The sequence below is a fragment of the Astatotilapia calliptera genome, chromosome 17 (assembly GCF_964374335.1).
Source record: "Astatotilapia calliptera chromosome 17, fAstCal68.1, whole genome shotgun sequence".
Lineage (NCBI taxonomy): Eukaryota > Metazoa > Chordata > Actinopteri > Cichliformes > Cichlidae > Astatotilapia > Astatotilapia calliptera.
Genome location: NC_137438.1, coordinates 24,568,948 through 24,590,844, shown reverse-complemented (window position 1 = coordinate 24,590,844; position 21,897 = coordinate 24,568,948). Strand labels below are relative to the sequence as shown.

Genomic DNA, 21,897 nt, shown 5'->3' with positions numbered 1-21,897 from the left:
TTTGTGAAGTACACCAGAGTTTTTTAGCAATTATTATTCAAAAGAGAAGATGCCTTTTTCTATCGCCAGCAGGTTTTGGGGGTCAAAAACTGTCTCTCTTAGAATGGAGAATTAGGTGTTTTACATGTTTATTTTGAACACTTTAAGAACCAAAAGGAGCTAAAAATATGTTTTAAATCCAGCTTTGACTCAGTGCAGAAGTAGTTTTAACAACAAAACTGTAAATATCAATGTGAGTAAATTTGAAATTTACGAGGTTAGATTTTCTGACCTCTGACCAGCTCCTGCACCTTTTTGCACTTTTTAAGGGACTCCTCCAGCTCTTTAATCCTTCGTTCCTGGAGACAGACACACATTATGTCATTGCAATGATGACTCGAAGTGAGTTAAAGCTGCTGCTGACGCACTGCACACTACCTTCTCATCGTTCTCTGACGTCAGCGACTCTAAAACCCTCTTCATCTTCAACATTTCAGTATCTGGAGAAAGGAGAAGAAAAAAGATGCTTTATACTTGTGAACATTTAAACATCAGCTCCTGCGGGCTCTGAAAGCAGCCAACAGAAACCAGAAATAACGAAGCCACTGGGGCACAGCGTACTGGTCAGAAGGGCTCTTGTTTCAGCTTGCAATGATCTCTTGATTTAGTTATCGCTACAGATTAACACAGGGTCTGTGTCTGTTTTTTCAAGCAACACCACACAATTAAATGTGCCCCCCCCCCAGCCACTTGATAACGTAATCCAAACCTAATGAACTCCTAAAAAATGTGCACAGGCTGATATGTTGTGTAATTTCTTGCATTCTTCACCACCAGCAGCCACACCAGCGTAGTGCGGCTGCTGACCCACAGACATAAAGAACAGCAAAACAGGCAGATCTAGCAGCTGAAGAGCAGGATTATTCCCTCGGGCGAGGTTGTGTCAGATTTGGTTTGGAGGGCAAATGTTGGGCTGGCCAGAGGCACCACTTAAAATTACAGTATGTGAGACTTCTAGCCTGTGCTGGGCAAACAAACAATTTAAAACACCATTAATAACTTTTTAGGGTGAAACTCTGGCGTCTTCACTCTTTGTCCTACTGTTCTGAAGAGTTCAAGCTCTGTGTGTGAGCATCATTTACTCCACTTAAATGTCTCAACTTAAGAAAAGCCTGTTGCTCATCAAATCACCTTCGCCTCGAATCTTGTGCCAGCGAAGTCAGCAGCATGCACATTTACTCTCTGCAAGTTTCCCAATTGCACGTTAACCGAGTTCCTCATTTATTGTTCTAGTCTGCTTCATTTCTAACTTCTGATGGATTTGTTGTGCCTCTATGCTGAGATGGCTGAAGACAAAACAAAAGCCTTCCTGTCTTTAGATTTTACTGCACAGAACATGTTTACAGGCAGGCCAGCATGACAGAAGCACAACATTCCTCCATCAGAATGGATAAGATAAGGTCAATTGTGGGGGTGGAAGGAGTAAGATAGTGATGTGTTTGGTATGGATCATACAGACGGACAGATAGGGAGTTAAAAAACTAAAATCAGGTTCAAATTACCTCAGACTGTCTGTGAAATGTAAGATACTTAAAAAAAAGAAGAAATGGAGAAATCCAGACAAAAGCTGTGTGATATTTGTCTGGTAAGGCTTCTGAAGGTGGATATAGTGTTGCTGGAATGGAAAATGTCTATTTTTCTAATCCTCAAGCCAATTTTGGAACTGAAGTGCATGAAATAGAACATGACAGTTATTAAAAACAGCTCCCACCTCTTTCTGCCCCCTCAGCTCTGTTGTGGCTCTCCACCTTCAGTCTGCCCTCATCCTTCAACTTCTGCAGCTCCAACTCTCGCTCCTCCAGCTGCCTCTGCAGAAGCTGCAGCTCCTCCTATAATGAGGGTTGACAAAGCCATAATTTATCTGCAGCATTTAATACTAGGAAGCAGAGAAAAGCATCTAATGCATTAAACAATCTGGAAAGAAAGGTATGCTTAAGTTAAATTATCAGAGGCACAGCAACTTTAGGGTGACTCTTAAGCAACAAATTGTTTCAAAAATGATGCCTGAGAGCTGCATGCAATTAAAATGTGATTTAGCTTGCTATAGACTTATTAGGAGTGCATTCACTTTGATTAACAGGTGGGTGCCACTGGCTGTCTGCATAACATCGCTTCCAACAATACGAATCGCTGCTAGATTGGTTAGCAAGATTATTGTCTAACTAGTCTTTAGAAAATATAGCGCCTCTGCATTGGTCCTGTGCACACCCAACAGATAGCTTCACAGATCATCGTCTACATGCTGTATCAGTTTCCCATCACCAGGGGGCAGTGTCACAAATACATAATCCATGGCCTACTCTTGCTTGTGCTACTGTTGGTCTTGCCAGCCACAAAGAAAAGAAAAGCTATAACATACGAGGAGCTGTAGAAGAAGAATGTTAAACAAGTAAAGTTTTCTCTGCAGCCACTTTATTCTGTATGCTTTTTTACCTTAGCAGGAGACTGTTTTAAGGTTGTCCCGTTTGTGGTGAACTGCGCTGTGACTTACCATATACAGCAGTGGTCCCCAACCCCCGGGCCTCGGACCGGTACCGGTCCGTGAGTCGTTTGGTACCGGGCCACGAGAGTTGAGGCTCAGGTGTGAAATGTATAGTTTTCAGGGTTTTTAATCGGTTTTCAGCGTTATTTTGTTATCGTTTACTCGGTTTTCCTGGGTCTTTTCACGTGTGTTATGAATAAACCTTTTTTTCCCCCGTACCGGTACTAGTTTTATTTTGTTGTATTTATCCGTGACACCTTAAAGGCCGGTCCATGAAAACATTGTCGGGCATAAACCGGTCCGTGGCGCAAAAAAGGTTGGGGACCGCTGATATACAGCATCATCCACATGAAGCTACATACTACTGGGTTATTTGAGGACTGCACAAAGCGTGTGTAGATAGTTTGCAAATCTCGTTGCGCAGGCAAATAACTCTGCAGAGACAACGACTGCACCAGAAATTTGCATTTAGCCGATTACCTTAAACCTAATGTTCTCATCCAAGTGGGCTCCCATCTGGCTTCCAAAAACAAGGTCAGTCAGGTTGCTGACCTTGGTCTTCAAAAACTGTAGCTTACTGACCCGTTGAGTGAGGTCAGAGCGGCAAGTCCACCCTTTATCTACAGTCTATGTATAGACTAGACTAAAGTACTAATGAAGCCCCTTGAAAATACGTGTACAAATTAATGTCATATGACTTGAGACCGTCTTGTTTTTCAACTATTGCCTCTATCAGATGAATATTTACATAAGTTCAATGATTTGAAAAACGACAACTAAATACCTGCAAAATAAATGAAACTCTGACGTTTCTCCATAGAAACGTGTCCAAATTCACATGCTCAGGTAAACTAAATGTTATATGTAGAATAAGTGGAGAGCTGCGTTACCAAAACACTGCAAACACACTGTGGCACAAGTGATGTGATTCAGCGCAAACTCAAGCTAATCAACAAATTGCATAACAGTCAGCATGCAGACTAGTATCTCACACAAAAACTACTAATTAAAAACTCAACTACTTTAATATAGAAAATTTACAAGATGTGCAGATTTATAAATGGAGAAATACCACCCTCCTACTCAAAAGAAAAAAAACAAAACAAAAAACAACACTTGCTGATTAGCAATGCTTCGGTCAACATTATTTTGCTCTACAGGTGTAGAGAACAAAAAGTTCCATCCATCCATCCATTCGCTTCCGCTTATCCTTTTTCAGGGGCGCGGGGAGCGCTGGAGCCTATCCCAGCTGTCATAGGGCGAGAGGCGGGGTACACCCGGGACAGGTCGCCAGTCTGTCGCAGGGCCAACATACAGGGACAGACAACCATTCGCACTCACTTCCATTCACACATTCACACCTAGTGACAATTTGGGTTATCCAATTAACCTATCCCAGTGGGGATAGAACAAAAAGTTAATACAGGATTTTAGTACTGGTGGGAGCACTTACAGCAAGTGTGGTGAAAGTCAGGAAATCAGTGCGCAGCAGTGAAGGAGGAGAGCAGGCTTAGAGGATCTTAAGGGCCAGAAAGGAGAAAAAAGAAAAAAAAAAGGGGGGGGGGGGGGCTGGAGATTAAACCTTCACCTCAAGTCCAGTGAACCGACCAGTGTTCCACTTTGGACGCTTGACAGATTAACATGTTGCAGTAAGATGTTAACATAACAGAAGAAATAAAAAGCGGAAGCCAAATAGAAGAGGGGTGGAAAAGAAGAATAAACAGAGAAAAATGTCACGGGGAAAATCAGAAGGATTTAAACATGTAATGATGCATTTCAAAAGATTAAAACATATTCAGATTATGGTTATGGTCAATTACAAAGCCGTTTGCTGACTGGATGTGAACTACAGACACTCACTTTGGTAGCTTTGAGTTTCTTCTCACACTGCACTCTTTGATTCTCTATATCAGTAACCCTGAACCGCAGGTCCGTCACTTCCTGGTACAAGCCCTGGGGAGGAAAACAGAACTCCCATTAACCGCTAAACTCTGATACAAACCTGAACTGGAGAGCTTCGTGGAGACTGTGCGTGGGAGAGATGTCTGTTTTTTTTTTCTCCCCTTCTTCAGCAGAAGGAACATTCTTGCCAAAGGCATCAACATTATTTTCAGACTGATGTCTCTCAGGAGGGAATATGAGGAGCTCAGTCTACACATGGAGACAAATCCTAGACTTAAGGGAAGGGTCACGGTTAATTAATGTGAAACTCCTTTTATCCCAATCAGCAACAGTGTAGGAGGCCTGGGAAACTGACTTTAAATGCAATGGGTATTTACTTTTTTTGTGATTGTAAACCCTTCATTCTTCAAGGAGGACTGTTGTTGGTACACAGAAAATATTTGATTACTTCTTGTTTATATCATCTTCATTTGTATTGAGAACAGGGTTTGGGATTTCAGAGAAAATGTGACTTTAAAACCGTCTCACTCAGCTAATATCATGAAAAGTATAACAGCGCAAAGCCTGTTCGGACCAAGTAGAACCAAGTTTATTTTGTTGTACCCACAATTTACAGATGCCCCCTAAACAAGATTTGGTACTTGTCTGTGACTGTTAAACTTAAGGAATCCATTAATGTCATGAACTTCCTTTGAAAGACCTGAAACTGACAAACCGAAACACGCTGCTGCACTTCAAGTCTCCACCAATGCACCTCCCAAATTTAAAGTGGATGCGATGAACAGCAGGGTGAGAGAGAAGAACATACAAATATAGTGATTTCTGTATTTGTGTCACAACTTCAAACGGTAAGATATTCTACATTTTGTGTGGCTATTGTTTTAGCATTTTCATCATGTTGATGTACAAGAAGGTTATTGGTTTTGGTAGCATTTGCGCGCATACGTGTCATCATTCTGTTTGTAAACATGTTAGCTTGAAGTTTGAATGAATTGAAGGTCTTCTTCTCAAACTGCACACTAATACACATTATACATTACCTGCTGCTGCATAATGTTAGTGTAGTCAAAGCAAACATCTGTCATGCTACCCTTGTCTGATTTTTACTGTACTACAAACTTCTTAAAGTAGGCTCAAATGAATATATACAAAATACAATACCATTGCCTTAAAAGCAGAAACTGCCCAGACAGTGAATTTTCTTGGGGGAGGTTTGCACACTCTCAGCACTTGTTTGGAGTATGTGTTGCTGTACTGTTCTGTTATTCTTGGCATATAGCGTCTGAAAGAATTAGCTGCTATTGGTTGCAGTTTACACTGTAACAAAAGGAGTGCACAGAACTGGACTCATTTTGATTCTGGATATTTATAAGGAAAATAGGCCCAGCAAATACTGACTAATAGTGTTACAGAATATATCAATATAAATCTAAATTTTTACTAATCATTTACACTCGCCTGGTGTTACGGAGCCCAAAGAAAAAGAAAAGGAGTTCCCCTTTAGATATGTTTTAATCAAATCATCATAATGCTTGACACAAACTTTTCTCGTTAGAAAGAATAGGTTTGTTTGGTTTGATAATATGAAGTGAGATTTTGAATGTGTCAAAAAGCTGCTCAAGGTAACATTATAAGGTCATGAAAACTAGGACAGACAAGACGGCCAATCAGGGTTTTCATTTAAAGCTAAACGGCACCAAAAACGGGGGGAAAAAATTTATATCCTTTTACTGCGTGGAAAGTACACATAATATATCCCAGCTTCCGAGAACAGTGTATGGAAAGCTTTTTAGCCTGTGAGAGTGGAGAAAGGGAGTATGGGTGGGTGGGGGTTATTTTGGCAGGAAACAGCTGCTGGAGCACAAGGACTGTTTAAATATCTTCTGTAACCCTTAAAGAAGTTCACGTTGCACCACATGACAGATCTCAGTCCAGCCGAGTGAGGCCGACCTTTGTGACTTTAAAACAATAAGTCGGTGGCTGCCAGGATTCAGAGTCGCACGGCACATTAGACGAGGTGCAGGTGCATCTGACAATTAGAATGCATGCTTCTTTTTACAGCCTACATTTCGAGGAAGGTGCTCTACCTCATTGCCTCTGTGATCTCTCTCCACAGTAGATAGCTTCAGCTTCAGGCTGGACACCTCGGTCATAAGCTCCAGCTTCTGGGTCTCCAGTGCTGTCCGGTTCAAAAGCTCCTGTGGAGCAACATTCACATGCAGTAAAGGCTGCACTATTACCAGGAAAGAAGAAAGTTTCAAAATGGGTGGTCTCGGCTATCTCAAACCACCGTTAACTGGCATTCAATGCAAGTATAGAAAGAGCCCTTACCTGCTGAAGAAGCTGCTCAGTAGCATTGAGTTTCTCGTGATGTTGCTCAAGACAGCTGTCTAGATCTCGAATCTTTTCACCTTGCACCTCCACCTGGTCTGTTAAAACGCTTACCTAGACAATAGTGAAACATGTTTTATGACCTTTAAAGCACAGAGACATTAGTTTGACATTTTGGGGGAATATGCTTATGTACTTTCTTGCAGAGAGTCAGTGTGGTGGTCAACACTATTCTCATGTGTCTCTGTGTGGAAAATATGTAACTACATCCAGCAGGCAGAGAGTTTCGCTCAACACCGAGGCTGGAAATTGGGGGAGGAACAGCTGGCTCTGTCTAAAAGGTAACCAAATCTGACTACTAACTGATAAATCACACAAAAAACAAAAGAAAACTATTTGTTTAATGAACTTGGCAACTTCTTTGACTCATAACTATCTGTCTGGCCAAGAAAAAGCTCTGAAATGTAATCAGCTCTAATATCAAATATTATCCATGGATGGATTTCAAGTGAGTCACAATCATGAGCACTTGATTAAGGCGTTTTCAATTTAACACTTTCTGCCAAAGTAGCCTGTTGAACATTCATGTCACATATTCGATCTTGATTTTGTTCTATGAACATCCCTCAAAGACACAGTGTCATTTTATTTGAGACCTCCTCTAGCATTAATGTAGTTGCCACAAAGTGTATTTTATGTAAACAGTCTCAAATGCCTGCACAGATTTGCCTAACAGTTAAAATAAAGCTTACAACTATTGGAGGAAAAAATAGACATATTTGGGCCTGTACTAACAGAACCGAGCACATGAATTCATAAAAGAAGCAATTTTTAGTGCACATGCAGCGACACTGTGGCTTAAAATAAGAATGGAGAAATAATAATTTGTTCCCTTCCACCAGATTTCTTCCAAATCTATTGTTTAATTTTGGCAACATGCTGCAAGCTTACAAAAAGAACTGAAAGCGTGCCTTTGATCCCACTAATAACACAAGTGCTAATAGCCACAATAACACTTAATTGCACATTCAAGACAAATTGCTCGGCTGTTTTGCAGCCGTGACAGAGAGCTTTGCTCACGCACCTGAAGAATGAGACACTCTTTGTCACTCTCAAGTCGTGACAGACGCTCTTGGGCGACTGCTTCGGAGCTGTGGACGTTGGTCTGAAATAAGAGATGATACAAGGGGATCTGTATTGTTTGAGCAAACAGCTGCATTTGCAATGCAAGATAAATAAGGCTTTAAGTTAATGTTTCTTGAAATATAAGAGCTCATAAAATCGGGAGATGGTATATAAATTATGTTGAAATGTAGATCTGCCTGGGAAAAGCAAACTAAAATACACAGCTCTGAGCTACATGGATATCCTAATGGATAAACTACACACTGTTTTCTTGTATAAACATAACTCACAGTCACATGGTTTTCCCTTGAAGGAATGAATTGATACGTGTTTAAAGACTTTCAGGAAAATGTGACGTCATCAGTGTTCTCACATGAAAGTGATTTCAGAATTGAATGAAAAGCAAACTTTTTCTCAAATATCACAAATGGAGAGACGAGGGAGCGAAGGAAGAAAAACATGAGCCTCACACAGAGTCAGCATGAGTTTTTATGATGGAAACTATTTGCAGGGAGGCTCCTATAGAAACTCCATCATTCACACACCCTGTCAAAACATTACTTCTAGTATAAACAAAGTCACAGTAAAGGCAAAGGAGCACAATCAAGAGATGAAAAGCATAGAGGATAATTCACCCCAGGCTAAATCTGCGCTGTGCAAAGATACGAACCATGCACAAAGTGACGGGTTTTTCTCATTTCTGCACACAAAATAAATAAATAAATCAAAAATATCAAACGACGGCCTTTAGGTTTGCAGCAACTCTCTCTGCTCAGGAAAGCAAGAAAAGAAGAGCAGATTTTCATTTCCTCATACTTATCCACATGTAATCCTCAGGTGAATCAACTGCATTTGATGCAAAACTAGGAGCAAATGGATCCAACAAGAAAGCAATAAACTCAAAATGACCTCAACAGGTTAAGATGCAATTGAGACAGATGATGAAAAAGTCTCTTCAAGGGGCATATATAACCTTTATTACTCCCAAATGTAACTGCAAGGCGTGACCAAAGATGTATGCCACCTCTCTAAAAGGCTGGGTTTAAATTGAGCTCATTTCCACATCAAAGTAGACTCCTTCTTGATCACTTTCAGCACGGATGCAATCTTTTAAAACTCCTAATCTGAGCACTTGTATATCCAGTGACGCAAGCTGGAACTTCAGAGATCAGGACAAAGTCACAGGAAGACAAACCTGGCTAGTAGGGCTTGTAGCGAACAAGAGATTGTAGTGGCCAAAAAACGGAGTGACCTCCCTTAGACTTACAGCAGAACTCTATACGTTAAAAAAATAAAATAAAATTATAAAGCATGCCTTTGACCCGAGTCACGCCCTCTGATCTTTGACAGAGATACGGCTTCCATCACCTCAATCTATGACATAACTTCATAAACCTCATGGAGCAGCAAGGGGTCCACTCACTGATCTAAAAACTAGGGGTGCAACGATATTCGTATCGATATTGAACCGTTCGATACAGTGCTTTCGGTTCGGTACGCATATGTATCGAACAATACAAAGTTTTTTATTTATTTTATCAACTTTCCTTCTGACGACGCTGTCTGTGTTGAGCGCTCAGTGAATCTGCGTTCGACTACTCCGCCTAGGCTCGACAGTGCAGCCTAGGCGGAGTAGTCGAACGCAGATTCACTGAGCGCTCAACACAGACAGCGTCGTCAGAAGGAAGAGCGCAGGGCAAGCTAGCGAGACAGAAGTTAAGCTCTCCTTGCAACATGGACCTCCCCCACCCTCATTCAGATCTGGCATTTGGAATTATTTTGGTTTTCATGTGACGTATGACCCTGAAGGTAAGCGAGTCATGCACTAAAGTAAAACAGTATGTTGGATGTGCCATGCAATGCTCAATTACATGGGTGGGAACTAGTGTGTTAGCGCAGTTAGCTCGTTAACGTGTTGGCCGTCTAGCCCCATGCACGGGGCGATCGGCGGTAGCTCGTTAACGGAGATTTGCCGTGTTGTGGCCTTAAGGTCATTTCAACGAGATTAACCTGAAAGCACTAGTGGGAACACAACGAATATGACTGCAAATTTACGCCGACATCATCCTAGTACAAAGACAAGTGGAAGCAGAAAAAAAACAAGCAAGGATGCTACTAACTTTAGCCGAGTCATTTAGACTGCCGTTAGCACATGATTCTCCTCATGCTGCTGAGAATATAGCCCAGAAGAAGCGGATAGTATAGCTTTTATTTTGGAAAGAGACATTTCTCTGTAATAAACTCTCTTTTCCAAAGATGAGTGATTCCTCAATCAGATACAGGGCTAGCGATTTTTTTCAGTCGGGCTACCAAAATCTTTCTCTTCCCTGCCCGTCGGGCTATTGTAGGAAAAATATATGTCAATGCTTTTGCATTCTTTCAGAAATGTAGCTGGGTAATTATGTCATTGGCATCGGTGAGCCACTGTCAATATGTGACATATTGAAATCGCGTTTGAATTTGCGCTTGTTTTTTTGCTTTCACTTTGCAATGACAGCACTGATCTGTGAGTGATGATAATTTGTGCACCAATTCCTCTGACATCGTCTTATTAATTGGTAGCTTACTATGCAAACATGACAAGTGAAATCTCCCGCAGCAAGCTTAAACATGTGAGAGGTTGATCGCGCAGAGAATCGCTGAGCTTATGTGAGTGCGTGTGTAAAAGCAGCAGGATATATATTTGACTACGATGACCTTCACAGACAGATATATATTTTAGTTCTGCTGAGCCAAATAAGACAGGTCAGGGTGAAGAAGTGACAGCCAAAGAAAAGCTTACCACAAAACGGAGAAGTTATGACAAATCAGACTATAAGGCAAAAAGAAAGTGCAGCTTTATGGTTTCATGGACAAAATAATTTCTGTGGCTGCAATATGACGAGCTAAATAACCAGGGCTGCACATAAGTGGTCCGCAGGTGCACATTCGCTGTCAAAATAAAAAACACGCACAAGGGTTAGGGTTAAATTTAAAAACTGTACTTTTGAGTTAAAATATATATTTATAATTTTAATAAATGACAAATTAAAAAGGCATGAACATTTTTTTGTATCGAAAAAATATCGAACCGTGACACCAAAGTATCGAACCGAACCGTGAATTTTGTGTATCGTTGCACCCCTACTAAAAACAGCAATCACACTGACAGGGGTCCAGAGGTGTGCAAGGAGAAGTCTTCATTAGAAATTCACGACACTTTTCGATCACACTTCAACCTAAAAGACCAGACAAAGAAATCTAGAGAGAACCCTACACGGGGTCTTTTTACCATTCGTCCGTGCAGCCACTCCACCAGACCCTCTGCAGTGGAATCAGGAATCTGACACCGCAGGTTGTCCCTCTCATCATTATCCATCAGCTCCAGGGCTGCCCGCAAATCCTCCAGCAAGTGAAGGACCCGAAGGCCACCGAGGAAAGGCGATGTGGGAGACTGGCAGTCAAACAGCCCGTTGGAGTAGTCCATGGCCTTGGAGCCTGGCGAAGTGCAGGGGGAGGATTTAGATACATATAGAGGTTGTTATGAAATCTACATTTGTCTTTGATCTGCAGGAGTGGTGGAATCATGATGAATAGCTTGTGAACTCATACTTTCATACAGCTGCATATTCCAATTTTTTTTCTTTTCAATCATTAAAAACTGCTATTGCCTTTGTTACTGCATTGATGCCTTTAAACAGTCACCAACATATCAGTCTGTAAACACCAAATACATCAAACTAGATTACAGCATTTATATAGCTTGTTTTGGGGTTGATAATCTTTGTTACAGTATGTACAGTGCAAAATATTATTTAATATGAGTTATGGACTTTGCGTTTTGTTGCATTCACTAAATGGCAAGAACTCCAGGTCAGCGGTAAAAAGAATATAAATAAGATTTAACTTGTGGTGCATAAACAAACTAAAGCTCCTTTTAACTGCTTTAAATTAACTGCTGCACAGCTGTGCACATTTCTAATGTATCAGTTCTTTTTCTATGATGTAACAAGATTAAACAAAACGTCTATAATGAATTTTCACAAGAGCATATGTACAGAACAGGGGTATTCGATTATGCTAACGATTATTTTGTCATTAAGAATATGATTTGGAAAAAAATTATTTATTAAAGTTCAAGAAAAAAATCCTTGTCTTTTCATTAATTCCATGAAATTGAATTATTTAAAAAAAAAAAAAGATAAAAGAAAAAAAAAAGTTTAGTGAGGTGACTGGCACGGAGTGAATTAGAGGCGTGAAGTGTGCTAAAAGGTCAAACATAGGAGCAGTTTTAGAAAACAATTAAGTAAATGATTCATTTTTCATCTCAATTAACTTCTTATCTTGCCAAAATTTTAACAGAATTTAAAATTTGATTAACTGCACAACCCCAACACAGAGACACCATTTTTAATGACAGTTAAAAATGGTTGTTGCAGCTCAGAGCTGTTACAGTTGCAGCTCTTCACATCCTTCATAGAACATTTTAATTGGGGTTTCCATCAAATTCTCAAAGACCATTATGTTCGTTTAAATAGCTCACATGGTTTTCCCTCTGAAGCCATTTTCCTCCTACTCAAGTAAACATTTCAGCAAATTAAAGCGTCATAATAACTTTTAGGTACTTTCGTGGATACTTTAATGCCGACGTGGCGAGAATACCACAATCATGCAAACATACTGAGCAAACAATATTTGTATGGTGTCCATCAGACAAAATATAAGATAACAAAGACAATTAAATCTCTCTGTATAAGTGGAAACTGCATTTTATTTGGAAGCAAATGCGGCAGCATCCCAACTGATTTCAAGTGCATGATGTTCCCACCAAGCATGGCTTCCCCCACAGTAGCAGGGCATGAGGGCTTGATGATGCCTGTGGTTTCTGCGGAAACAGTGGGGACGGGGTGATATCATGTGATCAGCCGTCTCGTTCCCATTGGAAAGGTCAGTGCTATAATTACACACATCAGTGGAAAAAGTAGGGACTCAAAAACTGAAGTCTGGTCTGCTCATCTGCAGCAGCACAAATATACAGAGTGCAGCCAAAAGCTCACAAGCAAGAGGTTTATATTCCAAACTCACAGAGCTTGAATAATCATTAGTTTCCATCACGGCAGGGACAATGGAAACTTACTTTAATTCTTCATGCAGTGGAGGCAGACCACTAAAAGCATGGTTTCAGCTGTATTTCAGACTCATGTATATTCAGAAGGATTACATTAAACTGCAGGTAAAAGTGGTAAAGTTATTGTCCGCTAGACTCTGTATTTGCAATTTAATGATTTCCAGATGTGAGTAGACCCTCATAGCTTACCATGCCCACTTGAAAAAGTGCTATTCCCAGGTCTTAGAGTCCAAATGTTCACTGTGGTTACCTGCTATGATCCCATCCATTTGCTCCAAGGCTGCTGCCAACATCTCGCTAGCGTCAGACATCATCTTGTGTTCAATTGTTCTGAAAGAGAAGACAAGCATAAGAAAAAAGGGAAACTCCATAAAGGATCTTGGCCGGAACTAAAAGGCATTAAAATATACTTCAAAATCAAATCACTGCCAAATATGGTGTCTGCAGCTATGCCTGCAGTAGTCTTTTTTATGTTATCAGTTCACAAACAGACTTTGATCGTTGTAAGACAGAAAAGATTGAAAAGTGGCCATCCCCCAAACTGCTGGAGTATTGCACATGAGGTAAAAGTATTGCCATTACTGCGTAAAAGCTCTTCAACTTTTCATCAAAGCAACTATTCAAACTGGATCTGGCTAAATAGATGTTTAACAGCACTCAACTACAACTTCTAAATACACCGTGTGATGAGATGGTGTTTCATGCCCACATGAAACCACATATCACATCATCAACAGCCACTAAGACAACAGCACCGACAGCTTCTCTTCACAGAATTCAGAAATTTAATGACACTAGTGCAGTGTTTATTTGGATAATGTTACAAATTTTCTGGAGCTACAGTTTACAAATGTTCCCTGAAAGCATCAGGGTTGGCCTTATGTCAGTGTTTAGAAAAACGCTTGGGTGTAAGCACACACTCATTGAATGTGTGTGCAATTGTGCTTGTTCAAAAAGTGATTGTGTGATGGGCAGACTTAACTCCAGCTCTTGAGAGCTACTCTTCCAAAAGAAATTTTAAATGAAGGACTGGTTTGTTACAGTAAACCAAAGACTGAACAGATTAAACATCTGAAGTCATCTTTGTTGGAAACAGTTTGTTTTTAAAAACAATCTAAATGATTAAAAATGATTACACTGGCAAACTTGTAACCTTGGTTTTAGAGTTAAAGTGAGAATCAGAATCAGGCTAACAAGGGTATGGATGAATGTCTAGCATTTGTTTGGCTACTTTGATGGCTAAAAATGAGGTTACAAAGAAAGTCCCCCCCCCCCCCCCCCAAAAAAAAAAAAAAAAAAAAAAAAAGATGGCTAAATGTTGTTAATCGGTAAAAGATTTAGACTGCAGGCAGGTGAGTTCGACCCAATTCTCTCAAGTGCTCTTTTTATACAGACAATATGTTACTGACCCATTGCCAATTAACTTAATTAGCGCCAAAAGGTTCCTCCAGCTGTTTCTCTTTAGTACTACTTACTCTTCCAGCCGTTTGCTGTCCCTGCCCCAAGTTTTGTGTTTTAATATGTTGCTGCATTCAAATGATAATGAGAATTTTTTTTTTTTCATGAAAGAGTAAAATGCCTCAGTTTAAACAACCAGTGTTTTAAAATGCTGTATTTGGGATAAAATATGGATTTGTAGGCATTCCATACGTTTTTATATAATAGTCCACATTATGATATGTCGTGTCATTTGTTTGACATTGCATTAAAAACAATATGGGCATACACTGGCCCTTTTCTTGTGCAACCATCACTCCTAATGTTACCCAGTAACAGTTTTTAAAATATAGCAGATGTAACACGCTGGACATGTTTTCAACCAAGAATGTCAGTATTCCCTAAAATGCCAGGTCTCAAAGTCTACTGTGGTGAAAACACTGGAACTTGGTGGGAGGGATGTTTTGATCCAAAACAGGACTGGAGAGCCACTTCCTAAGAGTAGGCAGACAAATTTGCAAACTGTTCATGCCACGTCTAAACAACTAAAATTAACATGTCCAGTAAAGAAAAGCAAGACAACAACAGTAAACTGCCATTTCTGGTGAATCAGGCAATTCCCTAAAGAGTCCTTTACATATATTTTTGATGCCACCCTTGTCCCTGTTGTAGTTACTGGTAAGGAAATTGCACTGTTGATGCACAATAGCCTGTTTTGAACCAGAAAGCCTGCCTGTATGCATGCATTTACATTTCCACTTGAAAAAGAAATTATTAAGTTATCACTAATCTTGTTACAGTAAAAGGTCTCATTCTTCCTTTTCAAATGACTGCTGCATCAAATTACCCTTGCAGTCGGCGACACAAAAAAAAAAAAAAAACTGGCTGCCTCAGAGACAAAAAACAAAGTGATTTCCAGGACTTATTATCCAGAAGCCCTTATTTCCGGCGAGTGGGCAGTCACGAGTGCTCATGGCCAGGCTCCTCTCTAAAATAATGGCACTATTCTCCCAGGGGTCTCAGGCCTTGTAGCTCCGGCATGCTCGGCATTTCAAACTTCCATAACAAAGTTGGACAATATACCCATGACCAGTGGATTCAAACACTTATCACATGTCTCTCTTTTACTTGCACTGGCCACTTATCGCTTCAAACAAAATCTGATTTAGAGGAACTGAAATAGTAAACAATATGGCACAGAGAGCCCAGCTGTCCGACATAAAAACAGTAACCCCACTTGTTCAGACATCGCATAGTAAAAAAGGGAGGGGGGGGGGGGGGGGGGGACTAGTGGCTTTGCCTCATTTCCTCCCTCTGTGGGGTCACAGTGTCATACCCAGTAGGTTAAGAAATTGGCATTAAGGGCTTAATTAAGACCAATGACCTCAATATGTGAGCTGGGTTTGCTACAGTCTGCTGTTAAAACAAGGAGCCTTAAGTGCTTTGGCGCCTGGTTTAACTGCAGAGAAGTGGGTGTAGGTTTGTTCCAAAATGTCATACAAAGTGCTGTATTTGTAGTACAACATCAACATATCATTACGCTTGAATCTAAACAGAACCCTGGTTATGCAGACACATGCATCTGAAGATATAACAACCTGCTTTCCATATAAACTGTAAAGTTTCCAAGTGGAATGAGGTTGGAGGCACACCACCGATGCACTTCTTACTACGACTGCTACTACTATGCTTTACTCTGTGATTTGATGGAAACAGGATGCTTTTTGAATAAACTCTGGAGGAAATATATAGCTCAAGAGTCATATTTGTTGCTGGAAACACTTTTGAAATTTAAAAACAAACAAATAAACATGTAAATAATGAAATCCTTCACAAGACACCCTAACTCATGCTCTGTCCCTTGAGGAGATATGAAATAGAATGAGTTGTCATGTGATAAAAGCCACATCGAAACTGGAATGAGTTTCATGTGAAATCCCATTTAGTAACAATTCCCATGAAAGTCAAAATGCCAGGTCAATTTATCTCTGGAAAAGAGTCAAAACAGGAATTAAATGAGCACATGAAAATAAAAGTCAATTTTGTGCTGGCCATGCAGCAAATAGATGGCACTGAAACCTTCCGTAAAAACTGGTTTGGTCGTTCTTTAGACTCAAAGCCTTTAAAATGTCAGGGATTTTCCACTTTTACTCACATCAGTGATGAACAGGTCAACCATTTAAAAAATAAATTATTTTTTATTTATATATATATATATATATATATATATATATATATATATATATAAATAAATAAAATATGGCTAAACCTAAAGATGAGAGTCCATCTGTGGCCTTGTGAAGGAGGGTCCATATGAAATTATATTGTCTGATGCCTGAAGCGTAGGAGTGATGACTGCATGCATTCCTAAGCAAGCCAGTTCTCCCACAAACTAAACACTAATACCAGGCAGTGACATTCCTGCTGACCTTTTTGACCCTCTTTCCCTCACACTAAATCCCCCCAAGGACTGTATTATGTCAAAGCCAAAGACATTTAAACTGATCCATGAAGGGAAAAGATAAAATGCCAACAAGAAACAACAAACAAAAGCTGGCGTGTCATATACATGGAGGCAACTCAAATGGATTCAGATATTTTACCCCAAGCAAAAAAAAAAACAAAAAAAAAAACAAAAAAAAAAAACCCACGCAGAAAAGAACTGAACCTACAAACAAGTATTGTCTATCTGCTAGAGCCAGAAATATCCTATTCCTCTGTGCCATGGAGCTCCATTGTTGACCACAGCAGTTTGTTTTGACATCACACATGATCCATCCTGTGCCCAAAGTCTATTCTTCCCTGATGAAAGTTGAAACACATGCAAACATTCAGTCCTGCTGAAGTAATTTTTCCTCAAAAAAAAGATAGTGTCCAGCTGTTTAAGGAAATTGCTTAACCCTTACTTTTTTTCTTTTTTTATTGTCTTAAGTAGGAAGGAAGAGGCTTGGTCCCGACTATCATAGATATCTTTTCAGACACACCAGGAAAACACTGATCAGAAGGAAAACACGTCCACATTACATACTTTTGCAAAAACTTAACCACAATTGGCCTCCAGTTTGTTTTAAAATATACCATCAAGACCACAAATATCTTTGTGGGACTGAGCATCATTGTTATCCCACATATTGAGATGATGTGATGATACTGAGACGATGCAGAGCCAGCTTCAAGTGGTTGTAGCTTTTCCTTAGGCCAACGTCTTTGCTCTGTACACCCAGCTGGTTGTTGCATAATTTTTGATCGTCAGTGTCAGGAGAAACAACATTGGGAAACAAAAACAGTAGACACAACCTCTAACTTGATTTCACAAGAATCGCCCTTTATATTTTAAGTTAAAGACCATACAATATTAGAAAGAAAACCCCATCGGTTGACTGTGATCAGATGACCCTCTATGAGCAAGCATTTGTTGATGGTGGTGAGGAAATACTCCTCTTTTACAGGAAGAGACCTCTGCCTGAACCAGGCTTAGGGAGGGGTACGTATCTGCTGGGACCAGTCAGAGGGTAAACTTCTATGAAAGAGGTGGACATTTCACTCCAAGCCTATTCAACAATGCTCTTTTGATACACTTTTACAAAGCAAATATCCACTTATAGCCATCATGAATAAATTGCTCACAAACCTTAGTTCACTCTAAACTAAAGTTTTTATTTTAAAAAGGGCAACAATTGCAAAAGCAATGGATAAAAAGCATATGTTCAGAGGCCTAAAAACAGCTTTTTTGTGGAGGTCTGAGAGGCCATCTAACACTATAAAAACCACACTATAAAACCGCATTAATGACATCATTCACTTATTGTTCTGCTCTTGCCATTTGAATAAATGTTTCCACCCCCCAAAAAAGGAATCAATGCTACTGATCTAAATCCATCTGACAGAAGAATTTTTCAATTTTAAAGAAAGAAATCAGTAAGAGAATCAAACTCTACTTTTCTGGGGCTAAGAGGTGGTTTTAACGTCAACCAGATGGATTTGGAGTGATACAGAATGAGGAGGGGGGAGGGATGAAGCATCTGAAAATAGGCTGGGATTACTTGACCATACGTTGAATGGTCGGTCTCTGTAACACACACACGCCTCTACCGGTGCCTCGTGCTCCTATAACTTACCTCCAGCTGTGGTACAGATGTGCATTTCAGAATGTAGCATAAGAAGCTGCATAAGGTGAAGTACTACAACCCAGTTTGTCGTAGGAAGTTTAGACCTGCTCATAATCAGCTGTACGATACTTTTGCTCATGGTTTGTAAATCTGTGTGACACTTTAGGTCAAAGGTCTGAGAACAAGTTTAAAATAACTTGCTACCATAAGTTCATGACTACTTCTTTAAAAGTAATCTAATCAATACATTCGCTTCTCCTTCAGCACCATCACCCTTGACTAAAATAAACTGCAAATATAACCAGATCTGAAACTATAACTGAATACAGACCGTCTCCAATACACCTACATTGCTGCCATTCCTTTTAAAACATTTGTTTTAGTCAGATTTGAACCCTCCTGAGCTGAACTGACAGCTAATAACAATGACAAAAGTTACTAAGACATTAATCAACTTATAAAAACTTATTCAGTACAAGAATCATCTGCAGGCTTTTGTGCACTGGAGCACAGGGCTGCACCTAATGTTTTTCCACACCAGTTGTCATCACTGCATTTTATGATTGAATATTCTGGCCCACCTGCCTTGCTCTTGGTCTTCCTGTGCCACCCAATTTAAGAAAAAGCCCCATCAAAAACTCCAGTAAAACACCCTCCTTTTGTTTACCCTTCCCCCTGAGAGATGGTGCATAGAACTTTCAGTCTGGGCTACTGTGAGGTCAGGTTGTTTCATAGTAACGTCAGACACTAAACCAGCGCTGGGTTTCTCACTGCAGCACCGGCTGCCGCAACACGCTACACAAACAAGTCTTTGTCTTTTAGAGCCTCACATGGTAGCACCACGACTCTGATCCCAAGTTATTGCAGTTTTTCCACGTGGCCCAAACTACATCACAGGCAGAATTCAAACTAGAGGGGAAAAATAAATTGTCAAAATAAAGAAAAGCTCTGGAGGAAATGAGTAAGAGATCTCAGCAAGCCAAGAAAAACTACAGTTTGTTGCCTTTGTTATCACTAACGTAACTCAGAAGTCCTAGTATTACTCACACCATTATAAGCGCTTCCAATAAACAGGATTGAAACAGAGGCATCCTTACGCTCAGGAAGACCTTCACTCAGTCCTGTCAGGAAGTGCTTCCTGGCAAATTCTGGGGAAATGTCTTCCTCTTGCAAAGACACTGCAATTTTCCTGCAATCCCTTCACACACTGCAATAAAAGCTGAAAGTCCAGGAGCTCCTATATTACTTCTGTCACATCATAATGGAGCCTTTAGCATCAATTTTACTGAATTTAGAGAGGAACGAGCCTTTAAATCTGTTCCTGTGAGACAAATGTTTTAGATTAAGACGTTATAATTAATTTCAGAAGAATGTAAACATCCCAGTATGTCATGTGGCTTCAACATGACACCTCCCTTCTTTCAAAATACACTACCACAAGATAACTGCACCAAGAATGCAAGGAATGCAAATATCATGGGGAGAGAAAAAAGGTGCCTGAGATAGAAAGGCCCCCGTAGAATTTTTGGACACGTGGCTTTAAGAAAAACAAAATCTAAATCTAGAAAACTTTGGGGAGTGTGCCATGTAAATCTTATTGCAAGGCAAGTTTACTGCCATGGGCCAATAATGGACTTTGTCCTGACTGACTGACTGACTGACTGACACACACACACACACACGCACACGCCTGCTGCCTGAGGAAACATGCTTCCAGGAGATTAGACTTATTTATTTGTGTCTCTTAAACAATCACTAAGCAGTTTGTTTTACTATGCTCCTGTAACATCAGATATGGCTGTGCAAGCAAGTGTGCATCAGCATGGGTTTTCTGAGACATGAATCATTGGCTGAATGAGTGAGGGGAGAATACAAATGTGGTTATTGACAGAGAGGGAAATAAAATCCTTTGTTAAGTTTTAGGTTATCTGCCTGCAGGCCAAGACGTCACCAGAGGGAGATCGGGAGAGTAGAGCACTGCCAGGGGGTCATGTGCCTCAGGAGTGGGGGTTTTCCTGAATAAAAAAACTACACTGCAGACTTTTACCCACACAAAGGCTGCATAAGTCTCAGGCTGATGATGAAAAAAGCCGACACTGGACCTGAATCAGCTATAAAGTGCTGGCTCCTACATCATTTTCTAAATGATGCTGGGCGCCAAACTGAGTCTGACTGGAGGTTCACGACAGTGATTCATAAGTTGGCCTGCACATTTATGGATACATAAATAAAATGTGATGCAATAAGGGTCCTCACATACAAAGCTAGCACAATTAAAAGCACTAAAAGAAACTGCAATGCTTTGAAAAAAAATGTACTGTCTCCAATAACTTTATCACTTCTATGGATTATTAGTATCTACATGTGTTTTTTGTTAACATGGAATTTAAACACATGTGTGGTGCATGGGCTGGTGATTTAACCCCAAATAACATTTTAAAACTGCAGTGAAATATCACAGTAAGACCCGGGGAGATTTTCTATATAAGTGTTCAGCGATGGTGTAGAAATAGAGGAAAATACAAATTATAATATCACAATAAATTCTAAATACCTCAACACAATTATGGCTATTTAACTTTAGGCTGCCATATGTGCACTATAATCTTAAATAGCCATTAACATAGGGAATACATTCAATATTCAAATGAATACGCAAAAGTTAGGGGAAAAAGCTCACCTCTGGGTTAATACGTTAGCTAACACGTCCACATCGTTTTTAGCTTCAAGTCCAATTAAACAGAAAACAAGATGACTTTAGCGTTTTTAACACCATAAAAGTCAAGTAAGCACTTTAGTAAAGACTGGAAAAGTCAACAGTTAACTGTAACTCTGTTTTTAAAACTGCAAAAAACTTAATTGAAACTTCGGAAAACTTACAGTTTTCGACCAAAGAAAAAGTTTTAACGACGGGATCCTGCAGTCTCCAGTTAGCTTACTCCAAACTCTTTGGCCGCCTTTCAACGGAGCTTCATGGTCGCCGTTCACCTTCTCATTGAATTTGTCTGTGAAATGAAGTTTTCATCCAGCTAAAAAAGGCGATAGAGTGCGGCGTCAAGTTAAAGCCACACAGGAAGAAACTTCAGGAAGTCATGACTTCAGAATAAAAGCATAAAATCCGTTAGCAGAGGAAGAATCGCTTTTGCCCTTCACAATAAAACTCATGTCCTCTGATGTTAGACTAAGACATGACATTTCTTGTATCTTTCTCACTGCTGCCACAAAGCAACACTTTGAATTCAGTAATTTTCATATTTTTTCCAACCTTCATGATAATAAAATGATTAAAAAAAACATCTTCTGCTCCTAGTGTTAAGAAAGTATTCTATATGAGCTTTGTCATCCCATTGTAGGCTAATATAATG

The 21,897-nt window shown here is 39.9% G+C and overlaps 1 protein-coding gene across 2 annotated transcripts in view; it reads right to left on the bottom strand.

Annotated features, from left to right (window-relative positions):
• The window catches only part of ppfibp1a (PPFIA binding protein 1a), a 31,351-nt gene extending 9,771 nt beyond the window's left edge, over positions 1-21,580 (bottom strand). Inside the window, exons 1-10 of one of the 2 annotated variants that reach the window (XM_026146495.2) lie at positions 21,413-21,580; positions 13,237-13,316; positions 11,151-11,356; positions 7,839-7,919; positions 6,755-6,868; positions 6,511-6,621; positions 4,382-4,474; positions 1,751-1,868; positions 418-479; positions 272-338 (exon numbers count right to left, since the gene is read on the bottom strand). In XM_026146495.2, the coding sequence (XP_026002280.1) occupies positions 272-338; positions 418-479; positions 1,751-1,868; positions 4,382-4,474; positions 6,511-6,621; positions 6,755-6,868; positions 7,839-7,919; positions 11,151-11,356; positions 13,237-13,300 (916 nt within the window). In that variant the 5' untranslated portion in view covers positions 13,301-13,316; positions 21,413-21,580. Of the gene's footprint in view, positions 1-271; positions 339-417; positions 480-1,750; positions 1,869-4,381; positions 4,475-6,510; positions 6,622-6,754; positions 6,869-7,838; positions 7,920-11,150; positions 11,357-13,236; positions 13,317-21,212; positions 21,251-21,412 lie in introns of those variants that run through there. The other variant, XM_026146496.2, reaches the window with a different exon arrangement.
• Between the last annotated feature and the right edge of the window lie 317 nt (positions 21,581-21,897).